Genomic DNA, 15,538 nt, shown 5'->3' with positions numbered 1-15,538 from the left:
TCAACACGCGACAATGGATGCTGCAATCATGGACGGCATCACAACGCACGCGCTCACTGAAGTCTCATTCTCTCTCCCAATGGCACCACATACAAATATACATCTCCAGCTCACGGACAACGGCCCAAACTTGTTGCTCTTCCTCACGACTGCTGCAGCCGAGTCTGCGACTTCTGCACCCCTTGGTTCCTTCGTATACGCCATGCCTAACGTAAATATCATATTTAACAACCTTCATCTTGCAAGTACATAAGCTGACGACGTGCGCAGATGGCCAAACCTGCTGAAGCACTTAGTACACCGCTCTTCACTCACGGCGGCACTCTAGATTTCACGACTCGTCTATCCAAGGTGCTCGCGCGTAAGACGGGAAAGCCTGTATATGTCGGAAACTCATCCAGCTTTGCCAGTGCAGGCATGGGTGGAACCGTAGAAGAAGAGATGGAAGCGTTCCGGAGGGTGGTTGAGGTTGTCGTCGGCTTGCTCAAGTCGGAGAAAGAGTAGGCACAACAAGCATGCATCGAGCGAGTTACAGACATCACTTTTGCATGGTGCAGTCGTGACTGTCATAATGTGCTATGGTTTAACGTCACAGGATGCAAGGGTGGAATGTGTTTGTTGATGGTATCATTCGTCGATAACGCTACACGACCGTATCCGCACATTCCGCTTGGATGCCTCACTGCTCTTCGATCCACTTGCAGGCATCGAAGCATTATTCAGACGCAACAGCGGCTTACTCCTGACCTAGCCTCTCCTTCGCGCTCTGCTTTGCCTCGTCCGAGGTGTTGGGGTTGTTCAGCGTAGCCTTAAGACCACCAGCAACGTTATTGGGGTTCTTGTCTCCACTGGAAGAAGATACGGCGCTCGCGTCACCACCATTCTCGATTTCCTGAAGGACCTCCTTGGAGTGCTGCTTGGATTCGTCGGATGTGTCTGGAAAATGTCAGTGTTGAAGGCCAGCGGGACATAGGCAATTTACTTGGGTTGTTGAGGTTTGCCTTGTGGCCTCCGACAACGTTTCCTGGGTTGGCAGACATGGTGATGTTTGATGGTGCTGGGAAGATTGTAGTGATGGTTGGAAGAGTTGTGTGGGAATGGTAAATAGCTGCGTTTGATAGTGAGTATGTAGCAGACGAACCCCGGTGTTCTTATACACGTCAGGTTCCCTCAAAGGAGCGTAATTTCCCTATCTCGTGAAGGTGTGATGCAATGTATCGCACGATCGATTTCAGTCCCCTGAAGTTTGCTACGTCAACGATCGGGTGCTTGCTCAGTTCACTTTGTACCTGAGATTGGAGCACTTTTCGCATCCACTTTGCTACCCGCTGCCGCGCACGCAGGAAGGTCTGGGCTCCAGGCACAATGTGGATGTCGCTAGCCGTTTGTGTTGGTTGACGAGGTCATCGTGTAGGGGGCTGTCCAGGTACTCCCCTGAATCAGTGATAAGTCAAGACGAGTCGTCATTGTGGGTGACCGCCATGTGGATCAGAACATGGAGAAGTTCCAGGTACCGCCAGCCACATCATGGACAATAGTAAATGCCATGTCTCCTGGATCGTAGACGCCCCACTTAATGGGCGATCGATCTAAGATCTAGCATGCAGGTTCCCGGTTAGTAACCAGAAATGCCATCATATAGGCACGGCAAGTGCATCCAAGTGCTTTAGTTCAAACTCTCCAATATTTCCCTACGGCATACTACACAACCTCACCAATGAGGTGGTCTGACTGCAAAGTATGGTTGACGTCATTGACGCGCGCATGTGATCTGGCGTCAGCGCGAGCGCGATGTTCGCGTCCAGTTTGGCATGCAGTCATCTCAGGTCTTGACCGCTCAGCAATCGCGATCAGCACGTCCTTTGGCGTCTCGTATTCTCATCGGCATTGCAAACGAACCTATAGCCTGTAGCCGTGTATCTTTCCAGGCGCAATATTGCTTTTCTGTGTCCGTCATCATGTTCGTCATGCCGACGCTCTGACCAGCATCTGTGCGTTCAAGCTGACACTCGCTGCACACCGACAAGAACCGACTCAGCCGATACACTTCCATCTGTGAGTTCAGTTATGGAAGCACATCGCCCTGTGGACAGGCCGCTGTAGCTCTCGTCTCGTTACAGTCCTGTACCCTTCGCACTGCTGGACAGATTTCTTGTCCTACCTACGAACTCATGCCAATCTTGGTAACATCCACTCATTTGATCACCAAGAAGTCCTGGCTGCAACGCTGCTGAGGTATTTCCAGGCGGTATGAGACTACCTAGCCTATTACCACTTCGTAGGGAATTCCAGTGATTTTATGCTCTCCACTTGCGCTGCGATTATCATCCTTCGCAGCGCGAGCAAAAGAACAACAAACGACGGGCATGCTCAAGAAGAAGGCACAGGAGAAAGGAGAAACATGTTTTATGCACTAGTATGAGACGCTTCGACCGCATTTAAAGATTCGCAATGAGTAGGTACAAGGTTTCATTATCTCCTCTGACGGTCAATACCTAAGTAGTTTTGGCTGAGGCTGTCACATTACTACCTGTCCAAATGAGGCACGGTCAAATTTGAACGAAAACTCCAGATAAGTGAACCCGCACTAGCGTTTGACTACAGTTGTTGTATTGTGCACGGCCACTCTTTACTCAGTATTCGTTTAAACATTGTCATCAGTATTGACTTGCGCATTCGTGCTGAATATGCCAAGGTAAGTCTTATTTACAACTTCGCCAGCTCTCAATATGAAGAACAATGCATTCTTTAGGTCTTAGTAGTGTCTGGAATGCGTAGCGACCGTCATGCGGCTCTTGCCAATGCCTACACTCGTATTAATGAAGACCAATGTATAGTCCAAACGCTCGATTAAGACATACTTGAGTAGCCAACGAGTAGTATCTTTTTACCGATTCAGAAAAGCAATGACGCAGGGCTGGATGATAATGCTGTTTCGCACAGTAAAACCTGATCCATGATACCTATTGGGAACGTGCGCACTCGTCGAGTGTATGCTGCTCACAACCAGGCGCATGGAATTGTAGACGTAGAATCACAATATCAGTTGCTCCAGAAGGATCAAATTACTGGCTCGGCTCTTTGATTCATCTCCAGCATCGGATATGCGCTGAATGTTGTCGGCCGATAACCCGCCCACTTGTGATATGTTATTGAGGTACCTTTTGCCAATTGTGGCATGCGATGGAATAAGCCATCCAACGGATTGCGTAAGCGGGAAGGCCTGTAACAACTGGGAAAACTGCTTAACTTATGCTTACACAACCGCGTCTCGCGGCAAAATACCTAGGCATGTCTATTATTTGCAATGATTGCAAAGTCCGGTAATGAAGATAGCTGTCTAGTAGTTGACGCTAATTAAGGGCTTTTAGGTCCCTATGTCGTCTTGAGCCAGACGCATCTGCGCAACGAGTGCCATTGCTCAACGTGTGGTTAGATCTCCCGGTCCTCGTTACCGAAGACCGTGTTAGGGTGATCGTAGATGAACGTGGGGGGTTTTGCAATTGGCATCGTTCGTTCAGCCTCTCCGTCATTCCACAGTGTTGGTTGATCAGCTCTGTCATAAATTCAATGGTATGGCGCTGCGACAGTACCTACACCGCCATAAATGTGCCCAGAGATATGTAGTAATCTAATGCTGCAGCTCATCTGGGCACCATTTACGGGTCAAATGGCATTCCGCCTTCAGTAATCTTCTGGAAAGGATCTTGGAAAGATTAGTCTACCAAGCGGTATCCCTGCCATTCTTACGCCCTAATTTGACAAGCGAGCACAACCCTATCGCTGACAAAGTCTCCGAACACCAAAGCCCGCACGCATCACTGGATACCAATACATCGCAACTAATCTTCCATGCGACAGCGGTGACATCATGCAATACTAATCGGGTCACGGATTCCTGCATGACAGGATGCGATGCGCGGGCTAAGACGTGAGCTTGGCGATAGCTGAGTAACATTCTCTCGTAGTGACTACACCTCGTGTTAAATCGTGTTAAGACGGCTAATATTAGCGACCGTTGGAGCCTCTGACTCGTCAGCGCATTTGACACGAGCATTGCAAGTATGGCTCTATTGGATTAGTGGCCAACCATCCAATGAATCTCGTAGTTGCGCCAAAATGATCATCTCAAATCGAAACATCCCGTCGGCTATACCGAGCTCGGTGGTCGCCAACCGGGGGCGAGCCAGATGCGCAACGGCAGAGTCGCGTGAGCGCTTCAAGTCACGAATACGACCCGTGTCAAAGTTTCGGCCGGTCTTTCACTGTGCCTGAAGATGTGGCATGCTTATCACAGTGAGGACAAATGGTGGTTCTCTGGGAGCCACCCAATACGAGAAGGAACCAGAAAGAGACTTGGCCATGTATACCATCGGCGAAGTGGAAATAGCTGATGTAGTAAAGCACGACACAAGTCAGTGACACGACGCATGGCGGTAAAGACGTCTCTTCATGAATGCCTCAATCGTTGCCTATTCCGCCAAACAGACCCTGCCTAAATCTTCGCATACCGGTCGTCGTGCGTGCGGCTCAAATAAGCATCTGACGACAGCAATCCTACACTGTCCCGCTGCATAGTCGCCAACGGTGCATACAAATCTCTTCAGGCAGAGCGTGATCCGTACGCCATACATCTACAAAGGCTCTCTCCGTGCACGCTAAATACCCACTCACCGGTCCCGCTGCAGTCTCACCACCTTCTCCAACTGGTCGGGTACAGCCTTATGACCCAATACCGCATTTACAGTACCGACGCTACGGACGCTTGGGTCACCCGTATAGAAGAAACGATTTTGGCTCCGAAGCGTGCAGGAACAAGCCACATACTGGATTATGCAACACGAGACCGGCTTGGATTTCTCGATAATTCCTCTGTTCAGACATCAGTCTTGCTATTTTCGACCTTTGGTGGTCGTAAAGTCAGGGAGCCAAAACTCTAGGATCTGGGGCCAAAGACGTAGTATTGAAGATATAAGATCTGGAGCCTTCGGCTTAGGGCATCATCACCAGCTACCACGACAACCTACTCAAGACTGTCACCAACACGTTCCCAGACCTCTTCGACCGACTCTTGTGACTTGGACTAGTCAGCAGCGACGCCACACTGGAACCAGCTTACTTCCCAGATCTGAGCATAAGCACATCTGTGTCTCTCCTCCTGGTATATGAGCGACCGTGGTTCCAAACCGTCTAGCCCGACAAGGAACCCAAAACCCACCGGAAGCTGCACTACAGAAGTCACTCAGACGACTACCTCTTCTGCAGCACACCCGGGTCTGGAGGATATATCTCAATCGACCTCTGAACAACCCCTGTCAACACCCGTAATTGTCGTTACAAGGTCGCCCGCCTCTTCACGGGCACAAACTCCAGAGTCGGGGGCTCGACAGGGTCATCCCCTTGTTATCCGTCATCGCTCAAGATCTAGTTCGCCGCTACAGCTTCAGAGACAGGAACGCTCTCCTACGCCTTACGAACGCCCACAGCGCTCTCAGTCACAACCCCTCGAAGCCTCAATACCTGTGACGAACATCACCATGTCTTCTTCGGGATCTTCGCCATCGGGCACGTCCAGTGCTGGCAGCAACTCTGGATCAGGTCAACTTCCATACGCCCCGTTTCCATATCCAATGCCCGCCAATCCTAGGGGCGGCTCGAGCCAGGGAAGTCAAGGCAAATAGACGTCTTCTTCATCCCGGTCGCTCTTCAAGTCACTTTTCTTCTTCTGTCTGTCTGGTTTTGCATGGCATGGTTAAACTGCAACCCTGGCGTCGGAGATACCCTTTTCTTCTTTAGACTTGTATCGTCGATTTCTTCATACACAATGTACCCTTCTTCTCTCTGCAGCCACGTATAGCCTCGGTTCATTTCAATTTCTGGCGCCTTCACTCTTGTCATGCACCCTCGACGATGAGACAAGTTTGTGTTCACCTGGCTGCGCTCGGCTCCTCTCTTGCGCATAGGCTTGCATGATTGGCGTCTACTTTTCCCTGCACTGCGTCTGTCTCTTCTCAGTTCAGCTTTCTTCCAAGGATGCTTTGTTGTCGGGCCGTTGCCTCTCTGACTAGTGTGTCGACTATCGATGACGGCGGCTCGATACGAAAGCTCTTGGGGAAGGAATTTCACTCATTCTGATGAATCCTGTTTTTGATCATGGTAAAATTCTATTCTTGTATCCTCTGGAGTACAGGAGTGTGGGGACGATTCTATAGACTAGATACTAGATCACGTTAGCTCAAAAGAATGTACAAGATACTTTGAAGCTATTCCCCAAGACGGTCTATTTTTAGGTCCGTCCGTGTACTGCAACTCGTATTCAAGAGATGGCTCCATGGAATGAAAGGATACGACACCGACAGCCACCAATGCTGTAGATACGATACAACTATCGAAGATGACAGCCGGGAGTTAGACCAGGTGGATCGCATGAGGGGCCGATAGCTGGCTGGCGAGGGCACCACCACGCGCCAAGGCAAGGCTGCGTAAAGCCGGATGTCTGTGATGTCCAAGACGGAGCTGAATGGACATGTATGCCCGTCACGTATTTGTTTGTATAGTTGGGTTGGCGCGCCGTGTTGGAATCCAAGGTCGACGGTTGACGGGTGCTCTGAGGGAGCAGTCGGAGACGCAGGGCTCCCCATGTCACTGACTAAGCAGCAGCGCTGTTGCGGTCGGACAGCGTCGCTCTGCTCTGCTCTGCTCTGCTCTGCCCTGCTCTGCCCTGCTCAAGTGACACTCCAGCCTGCATCACAAGCGTCGCCCCCTCTAGCCAACGTGACGTTGCGACAGTTCCCAAGCGGTTGACAGCTGCCTTGTTGTCACCCGTGCGCGCGCGTCATCTCCGCAACGCCGTGTCCTATCCCCAGAGCTCCGCCGTCGTCTTCCCATCAACCACGACTTTCGCGTCGCTGCACAAACGCCACCATGGCACCATCACGGTCTCGATCGCCGCTGCTGCCCATTCTCGCCCTCGCGTGCATTCTCCCACATTCGGCAAGTGCCTTTGACTGCAAAGACATACTCGCCGATGGCGCGCACTTCAACTTCAAAGAGCTTGGCGGGCCGCACGTGGTCCACTACAAGGAGTCCGATCTCACCAAGGAACTCGAATGGAAATACAACTTCACAATCGACATCTGCAACTCTCTCAAATGGCACAAGGGCGGCAGTCTGGCCACCGAGTGCCATCACGGGGCCAGGGTGTGTGGCATCCGAGAGAACATCGACCTCAGCAAGGACGACAACTCCACCATCACCCCAATCGATATTGCCGGCACATACACAACCCAGAACGGGAGGAACATGGATGCCAAATTCGAGAATCTGGGTCACTCCAAGAGCAACAAGGACGCCGGACTAGAGGGCGTCCGGGCGACGCTAAACGGGGGCAGGTTCCCCTTCGACAGCAAGAGGGAGGGCGTCAATCAGCGCGCTATCATTGAGTTCGTTTGCGACAAGGACAGGACGGGACTAGAAGGCGATGAGATGGACAAGAGTCCTCACGAAGACGGTGATAAAGATGACAAGGACGACAAGGGCGACGACAAGAAGGATGACGAAAAGAAACAAGACAAGCTGCGGCCAAGAGAGGAGAGCGGCAAGAGCAAATGTGAGGACAATGACAACAGTTTACGCTTCTGTGGTTATGACTTGGAGACGGAAGAAAAAGACAACAAAGTCCAAACACTTCGATTGGAGTGGCGAACCAAGTACGCGTGTGCAGACGCGCCTTCGCCCGACGGAGGCTCACACTGGGGCTTCTTCGGCTGGTTCTTCATCATGTACGTCACCCTCTCCGAAGCTCAAATGTATCATCGTGCACTAACACATGTCCAGTCTTTTCCTTGCAATTGCTGCCTATCTCATATTCGGCTCATGGTTGAACTACAACCGCTACGGCGCTCGCGGCTGGGACGTAAGTGTCCCTCCACAAACTGTTTCTGACACATACACTGACTTTGTGCTTCCATATCTAGCTTTTGCCCCACGGCGACACGATCCGCGACATCCCATACATTGCAAAAGATTTCGCCAGGAAGGTCATGGGAACTGTTCAGGGAAGTGGCAGCAGAGGAGGCTATGCAGCCGTTTAGGATTGGCGATACTCCTGGGCTCTGTGGGTACGTGACTGGCGACGTTTATGTAGGATACATTGATTGAACATGGAAGAGCATACTCGGCGCTGGAGTTTACTGGGTTGAGTCTTTGATTGGCGCTTGAGATACTTACCTAGATCTTGTGAGATGACGAATGAGAAGTTGCATGGACTACCTTTCATCATGGATACCTTGTTTGTCACATTGTGTTAGCGGTCTGCCTCTCCATACCATCAAAAAGTCTTTTTTTTTTTTTTTCAAGAAAACGCTATCTAGCTGCATCTGATTTTGATGCGCTGTCACGCATTGTCGCATGTTTCAATATTGGAGTTTGTCTTCAAGTTAAAGACTGGTTTCAAGAAGAATACTCGAACATACTTTCGGACGAATGCCATACCTAGGTACAGTTGCCCGGTTCCCAAACTGTGTTCGTAATACTTGTACCGATGTCCATATCTAGTCTCCACAAGAAATCTGTGCAGCTTGCTCCTTGTACCAACTTCGAATTGGACCATGTATATCATTGGAAGCGATATAGTCCCGTCTGTTTGGCCGAGAAACACAGCTGTCTCTCAGATCCAGGACAAGAGTAATTAGACACTAGCTTGATGATTAACGATCTGGAGCAGCTTTTGAGCCTTGAAGTGCACGCTCTGTTACTCGTCCGCGATGGGAACGAAGCGGCTGCTCTGTTCAACTCTCTCAAACAGTAGTTGCGAACCGGCAAGCCACTTCTCCCCGGCTCGAAAACTCTACACGGGGAACATTCAATGTGCAAGAAGGTTTCAGACATCTGCGAAGACATACAACAGCGTAACACAGGTGGCTTCTCCAAAGCCGCTCGAGATGAGTGGAAGCAGGCCAAGGCGATTGTAGTTTCCGAAGATCAAAGTGACAGCTTTATAAGTTTCCAATTCGTCAATGGTATTCACGAAGATCTAGAAGCTTACGACCCTGTACTAGAGCTGCGTCGAGGTACAATTTGGATGCAGGTGTGGGTACACACTAGCATGCTGGTCACATAGTCGCATTATAGCAACATGGCTATCTAGGTACGATATTCCGAGGTCATGCAGCTTGTATGAATATTCGTGCAAATGACTTTCGGATGAGACTTCTTTCTTCGTACAGCAGAACCAAGTATCCACAATGACCAGATATGTCCATGTAGTAGCGTGGATGTATTAAAGCAATGATCAGAAGTTGACAAGATCCTTTTTGAAAGAGCGGAAGGAGATAGATTAATTGATTGTGAGTATCGATACAAGTGGGTCACGCCACACGACCTATACCAGTTGACTTCTGTACTTACAAGTAAGAGATAGACATCGTACTTTAAGGAATTTCGTCAAGGAACTTTGGTCGGGATGACCAGAGTAGTGGCACTGATGATGCAAAATTCGAGAAGATCAAAGGATGTGAGCCTGGGGATAGCAACCAAGATGGTGCGATTGGTAAAAGTTTCTATAAAAGAGTCGACAAGCGAAGAATGAACATAAAGAAGGGTGCATTCCACGCAGGGTTGGAAATCCTCAACCAAGCACATATGGGAACAGTAGCACGATCAACGGGATTCCTGTCACTATCAAACATATCGTTCGCTATGCCGTTTCTGGGATGAAACGTTTGTGAGCACACGAATCTATATGTGCACATGCCTTTAAAACACTGTCTTGGTCTATTTGCTTTTCACTACGATCCGTTACTAGAGAACAACCTTTTCATGCATAAGCTGTAATATGGGTATCTAGAGGAAAATAGAAATTTAGTAATTCTTAATCATGGCGATGAAGAAGCGGGTTAGATAAGGTGGACATATTGGGCAAAGTGTGGCAACAACACCACAACTGCAATTACTAGCGTCACTGTCCTATCAGCCAGGCCTGTTGCCAACGATGCGGAGCATACCCGGAAAAGTTGGAAGTCCGCTGAATGTAAAATAGTATCGTCCAAGGCTGCATAATCGATTGGCTGGCACAACATCCAATACACACAGCTTAGCTTCAATGTTTTGCGTGACCTGTACATGCTCTCTATCGGGGCACAAATGAAGTCTTTCTGTGAATAAGTGTAACATAATGTGAACCTCATCATAACCGATGGTAGGAGGTTAAAATTTTGTTGCCAAACGAAAGTCCTTCCATGTACGGAACTATGCATCGGGTTCGAGGCAGGATCCATGGCGCGTGTACGAAGTCCGCCGGCCTAACCGCTCCCGATCTTAATGTTGAGCATGAGTATATGTTACGTAAAAGCGAATCTGCGGAGATGTGCACGGGATATGGAGTCAAGAGCAATGATGCACCAAACGACCACATCTGCGCGTGGATTTCAGGTTGCTGCCAGGTCCGAGCTTTCGCGCAAAACACGCCACCCCGTCGCAGCCCTGCACAAGGCTGATAGACTTCCAGCGCTCTGACATGTTCATCGTGATATAAAGAGCACAACGCGTCCATCGGTAGGACTGCTTCAACACCGATTTACATGGCTTTGTTTGCACTCCCGCCGGAACTCAAACTCAACGTCATCGAATCCTTGGATCCAGACTCGACCCTTAACTTTGCCCTCACATGCAGAGACCATGCGACACTTGCGAATTCGACGCTGAAAGAGCACGGAAGACAGCTGTCGGAATGGAGAGTTGTTGACACTACAGATGTGCGGACGCTTCTGTGGAGAGTACTGAGAGAGGTGTTAATCGATCCGCGCCAAGGCTGGTACATCAGGGAACTCAATCTTCCAGCGACCCGTCAATACAACTGGAATGTGAATGAAAGTTTGTATGGCACCCACCCAAACAACGGCATTGGGCCGTCCGAGGAAGATAAGGGCTTGTTCATCAAGGCGGCGAGAAATCTGCGTCACCTGTATCCGGTGACAGAATCGAAGACCGTGCTGCGTCAACACCCGCGCTCCACCGAAATCCTGCCAGTTCCTCAACTCACAATTGCCTCTATCGAAGATAGGATTCACAGAGGCTTTGAAGACGCTATCATTATACTACTGTTGCACTATTATCCTTACCTTACCACTATCAGACACACTGTGGTACACGAAGAAGAATGTTTGGAGACGGCCCTGTGGCATATTGCCCACGAATATCAGAACCCAATGGTAGCGCCGATGCTCCCTTTGAAACATCTCAGAACGGTCGCCATCGCCTACTACGATACGGAAGGATGTGTCACTCCCAACTGGGCCTGTTACTATCTCTGTATTCCTTCGTTGAAGATCTTTGCAGCGCAGGGGATGGGGGACTCGCCTAGTGGACAAGTGCAGCGCAGTCTGTTCCCAGATAGTGCTGTACCGTGCTCGAACGTGGCAGAGCTGTTCTTTTGGGATTGTCGATTTGATGTGGACGGTTTAGCAGTTGTTCTTGCAGCGGTCAGGCATCTGGAGAAATTCACGTATCACGGCGGTGGCAGTACAGTGTCGGAAACAAGCTCCTATCAGGCCAAAAAGGTTCTGGAAGCAGTTATTACATATGCTGCTCATTCGCTGGAGGAGCTTAGCCTTGGTCAGGGCTATGTCGATGATGATGTAAGATCTTGTTTCGTAATAAATTCTTGGCTGATCACTGTTGCTAGCTTGGCCTTGACGTCCCCGGCCCGACGGTTGTCTCACTTCGAAGCTTCCGAAAGCTTCGCATACTTGATTGTGAATGGTCAATACTACGACCTGAAACGGAAGAAGAGGAAGAAGATTCACAACATGATGAACCGTTAGAAGAAGGATTCCATCGTGCGGAAGACGATGAAGACGCTTATACAGAGTTCGACGTTAGAACAATGCTTCCTGAGTGCATTGAAGAGCTGCACTTAGGTGGTGAGTTCAAAACATATGAGGAGTGGGAGCACCTAGAGGACACGTTCGACACCCCAAGTGTATCGACTCCACATCTGACTATGGACAAGACATGCATCCAGAGAAGCGATAGCGATAGGCGTATCGGAGACGCAGAGAGTCGAGGGGGTGTGTCGTCATATCCCCTTGTGCAGCTTTTCGAAGGCCATGGATATTAGGTTTGAAGTCTACAAGTGTTGTACAGAACTGCCTCAGATACTATAGAAAAGGAAGATACAGCATATCAATATAATAAACGTGCTAGTAATAAGACGTAGACATAGCCCTATGAAGTTATACTATATAATATTATAGTAAAGGTATATTACTAATTACTTACTCAGCTATACTTTATATAGCTATATATATATTTAGTTAAAAGTTTATCTAGTTATAACTAAAGCTTTAAGTTTTATATAATCTAAAAAACCTACTTAAAAGCTCTAAGTTATTACTATAGAGCTTACTATTAGAAAGAAAGTATACTTTTACTAGAAGTTACTATAGTTAATAGTAAGTATAGTTACGCGTTAAAAGATTCGCACTACTAGCGCTAGATTACTCTTCTACTATTACTATTAGTATAATAATAACTTATAATAACTATTAATTTAATTAACATACTAGTAATAAGATATAAGCATAACGCTATTAAGATATACTATATTATATTATAGTAGAAGTGTATTCCTAAACACTTACTTAGCTTTACTATATATAGCTATATATATACTTATTTAGAAACTTATTAATTATAACTTAAGCTAATATTATAGGTTTTATATAGTTTTAGAGAGCTACTATAAAGTTCTAAATAGCTACTATAAAGCTTAATATTAAAATAAAAGTATAGTTTTATTAGAGATAACTATAGTTAATAGTAAGTAACTAGAGTTTTAAATTATAGAATTTAAATTCTAAAAAGTATTTAAATATAAACTTAGATATTCTTTTTTCTAACTTCTATATTCTAATATTCTATTTTGAATATATTACTATAAATTATTATATATAACTATATTATAAGTATAAAGCGCCTAGTTATAGAGAGTTTTACAGGCCTCTTAATAATAATAATAATAACTATAGATACTACGCTATCTCCTCTAGGCCTTAAGGACAGGGCCTATAGTATTTCTATATAACGTGTCCTTGCGTTAATACGTTATTATATAATATTATAGTAGTATTAAGAAAATTTTAAGTAGCTAAGCCTAAAGCTAGCATTAAAATACTAACTTTTTATTTCTATATAATAAGGTGCTATATAGTTATAATATAATAGAATATACTTATTATTATAGCTATTACTAACACTACTTAGAGACTAAGTAGTATTATTATTAAGTATATTCTAGTAACTACTTTATTATAAGAGTAAGTAGCACTAGTGCTATTATAATTATAATTATAATTATAATTATAATTACTACTAAGTAGCTATAAATACTTATAGCTTAGTAGTTCTATTATTTTAAGTAACTATATTAATTATATACTTATAGTTCTTTATTATTATCTCTTAAGCTATCTAAGTTACTAAATTAATTATCTACTAGTTTATACTTATTTTAGTCTATAAATAATAATATAAATAAAGTTTAGCTAGCTTTTAAAATACCTTTTATAAATATTTTAGAAGTATTTATTTTACTTATTAGTTTTTATACTCTTAGCTATAACTATATTATATAACTACTATAATCTTATATTTTAAGTATAAGTAAAGGGTTTTTTCTTAAACTTATATCTTTTCTAGCTAGTATAAAAATAATACTAATAAAAAGAAGTTTAATTCTAAATAGTTCTTTATTAAACCTACTCTTAAGCTCTTCTACACTTAAGTTAAATAAACTAACTAGCTATATATAAGCTTATATCTAGTAGTTAAGGGTACTCTTAAAGTAGTCTATATTAAAAATAACTTAATTTTTACTATATTAATAGGTAGCTATTAGCGTAGTATTTATAGTTATTATTCTTATTATTAAGAAGACTGTAAAACATTCTATAACTAGGCTCTTTATACTTATAATATAGTTATATATAATAATTTATAGTAATATATTAAAGATAAGATATTAGAATATAGAAGTTAGAAGAAGAATATTTAAGTCTATATTTAAATATTTTTTAAAATTTAAATTCTATACTTTAAAACTCTAGTTACTAACTATTAACTATAGTTCTCTCTAATAAAACTATACTCTTCTTTTAATATTAAGCTATATAATAACTACTTAGAGCTAAGAGCTCTATAGTAGCTCTCTAAAACTATATAAGATTTATAGCTTTAGTAGTAATTAATAAAGGTTTTAAGTAAGGATATATATAGCTATATATAGTAAAGCTAAGTAAGTGTTTAGAAATATACTTCTACTATAATATAATATAGTATAACTTAACAGTATTATACCTACGTCTTATTACTAGCACGTTAAGTAAATTAATAGAAAGTAGTACTTATATAAAGCTACTATATATAAGCGCCTTAAAATAGTACTTATAAGTAAGCTATTATAGCTTCTTAAAGATTAGAAAGCTACTATAGCTATACGCTTAAATAACTTAAAGTATAAGTAACTAAAAAGAGCGCTAAATAAAAAGAGATAGTTAGCTCTATAATAAGCTTAATTAGAGAAACTAAGTATACTAAGATTTTTAAGAAGTATTTAAGTAGTACTTATTAATCGACTTTTAGTTATAGAAAGCTTAAATCTTAAAGAAGTATACTCTACTATAGATATTAATACTTATTTACTATTAGAAAGTATAATCTTAAATAGTAGAGCTACTTTTTACTTAGTAAGTAATATAAAGCTTATTAAACTTAAAACTTTTAAGAAGTCTACTATACTAAGTACTATAGAAGTAGAAGATACCTTATATAAAGTGCTTAGCTATAGTATATATAAGATACGTAATACTTTATATAAATATAAAAAAAATAATATAGAAAATCTAGTACTTTTAAATATAGTAGTAGTACTAAGCTTTTATATAAATATAATTTCTAAAGCTTTACTAAACTAAGTAAAATTATAGTATCTTAAGTTAGATATATTACTCTTTTTAAGTAAGAACTTTATAGAAAGCTTTATATTAGCTAAACTCTATAAGAAGTATAACTTTACTTTTATTAAATATAAGCTATTAAAGTTCTATTTTATTATAATAAGTATAATACCTAATTAATAATTACGTAGATTATATAATAAATTCTTTTAGATAGATACTAAAGAGCTTTAGTATGTAAAAGTAAGTTATTTTAGTTTTTAAGCGCTCTAAGCTTTAGTCTAGATTACTAAAAATTCTTAAATCTAGAAAATAGATTAATTTAAGTATAAGTACTACGCTATTATTTATACTAAATAAGTAATCTCTTAAAGACTAAGAGAGAAAGTACTTTACCTCTACTATAAAGTAGTATAAGATCTCTTTTATATATCTATTAAATATAGTAAAGAGTATTAGATTAAAGTACTTAAAAATAACTATAGTAGAAAGCTTTATTAGTATACTCTCTAAGCTAAGTTAATAATTAAAATTATAAGAGTATTTAATAACTTTAAAAGCTTTCTACTAGTAAAGTATAAACT

General features: G+C 43.5%; 5 protein-coding genes across 5 annotated transcripts; 4 read left to right on the top strand and 1 right to left on the bottom strand.

Moving 5' to 3' along the window:
* Positions 1-13: 13 nt before the first annotated feature.
* GT037_006101 (uncharacterized protein) lies at positions 14-504 on the top strand (the record flags this gene model as incomplete). The annotated part of the gene is made up of 2 exons (XM_038931148.1): positions 14-211; positions 271-504. 2 exons carry the CDS (start codon positions 14-16, stop codon positions 502-504), a joined length of 432 nt encoding a protein of 143 aa, XP_038785645.1.
* Positions 505-736: 232 nt separating this feature from the next.
* Positions 737-1,040, bottom strand: GT037_006100 (conidiation-specific protein 6; the record flags this gene model as incomplete). The annotated part of the gene is made up of 2 exons (XM_038931147.1): positions 737-936; positions 983-1,040. 2 exons carry the CDS (start codon positions 1,038-1,040, stop codon positions 737-739), a joined length of 258 nt encoding a protein of 85 aa, XP_038785644.1.
* A 4,125-nt stretch (positions 1,041-5,165) lies between these two features.
* Positions 5,166-5,681, top strand: GT037_006099 (uncharacterized protein; the record flags this gene model as incomplete). Its single annotated transcript, XM_038931146.1, has 1 exon — positions 5,166-5,681. The coding sequence occupies one exon, from the start codon at positions 5,166-5,168 to the stop codon at positions 5,679-5,681; it is 516 nt and encodes a 171-aa protein (XP_038785643.1).
* A 1,243-nt stretch (positions 5,682-6,924) lies between these two features.
* GT037_006098 (autophagy protein atg27) lies at positions 6,925-8,093 on the top strand (the record flags this gene model as incomplete). Its single annotated transcript, XM_038931145.1, has 3 exons — positions 6,925-7,781; positions 7,837-7,915; positions 7,977-8,093. 3 exons carry the CDS (start codon positions 6,925-6,927, stop codon positions 8,091-8,093), a joined length of 1,053 nt encoding a protein of 350 aa, XP_038785642.1.
* A 2,487-nt stretch (positions 8,094-10,580) lies between these two features.
* On the top strand, positions 10,581-12,118 carry GT037_006097 (uncharacterized protein; the record flags this gene model as incomplete). Its single annotated transcript, XM_038931144.1, has 2 exons — positions 10,581-11,636; positions 11,684-12,118. The coding sequence occupies 2 exons, from the start codon at positions 10,581-10,583 to the stop codon at positions 12,116-12,118; spliced, it is 1,491 nt and encodes a 496-aa protein (XP_038785641.1).
* Positions 12,119-15,538: the final 3,420 nt, after the last annotated feature.

The sequence above is a fragment of the Alternaria burnsii genome, assembly GCF_013036055.1.
Source record: "Alternaria burnsii strain CBS107.38 chromosome Unknown 752, whole genome shotgun sequence".
In the NCBI taxonomy this organism is placed as follows: domain Eukaryota; kingdom Fungi; phylum Ascomycota; class Dothideomycetes; order Pleosporales; family Pleosporaceae; genus Alternaria; species Alternaria burnsii.
The sequence above is the reverse complement of the archived record's forward strand: the minus strand, read 5'-3'. Positions and strand labels throughout refer to the sequence as shown.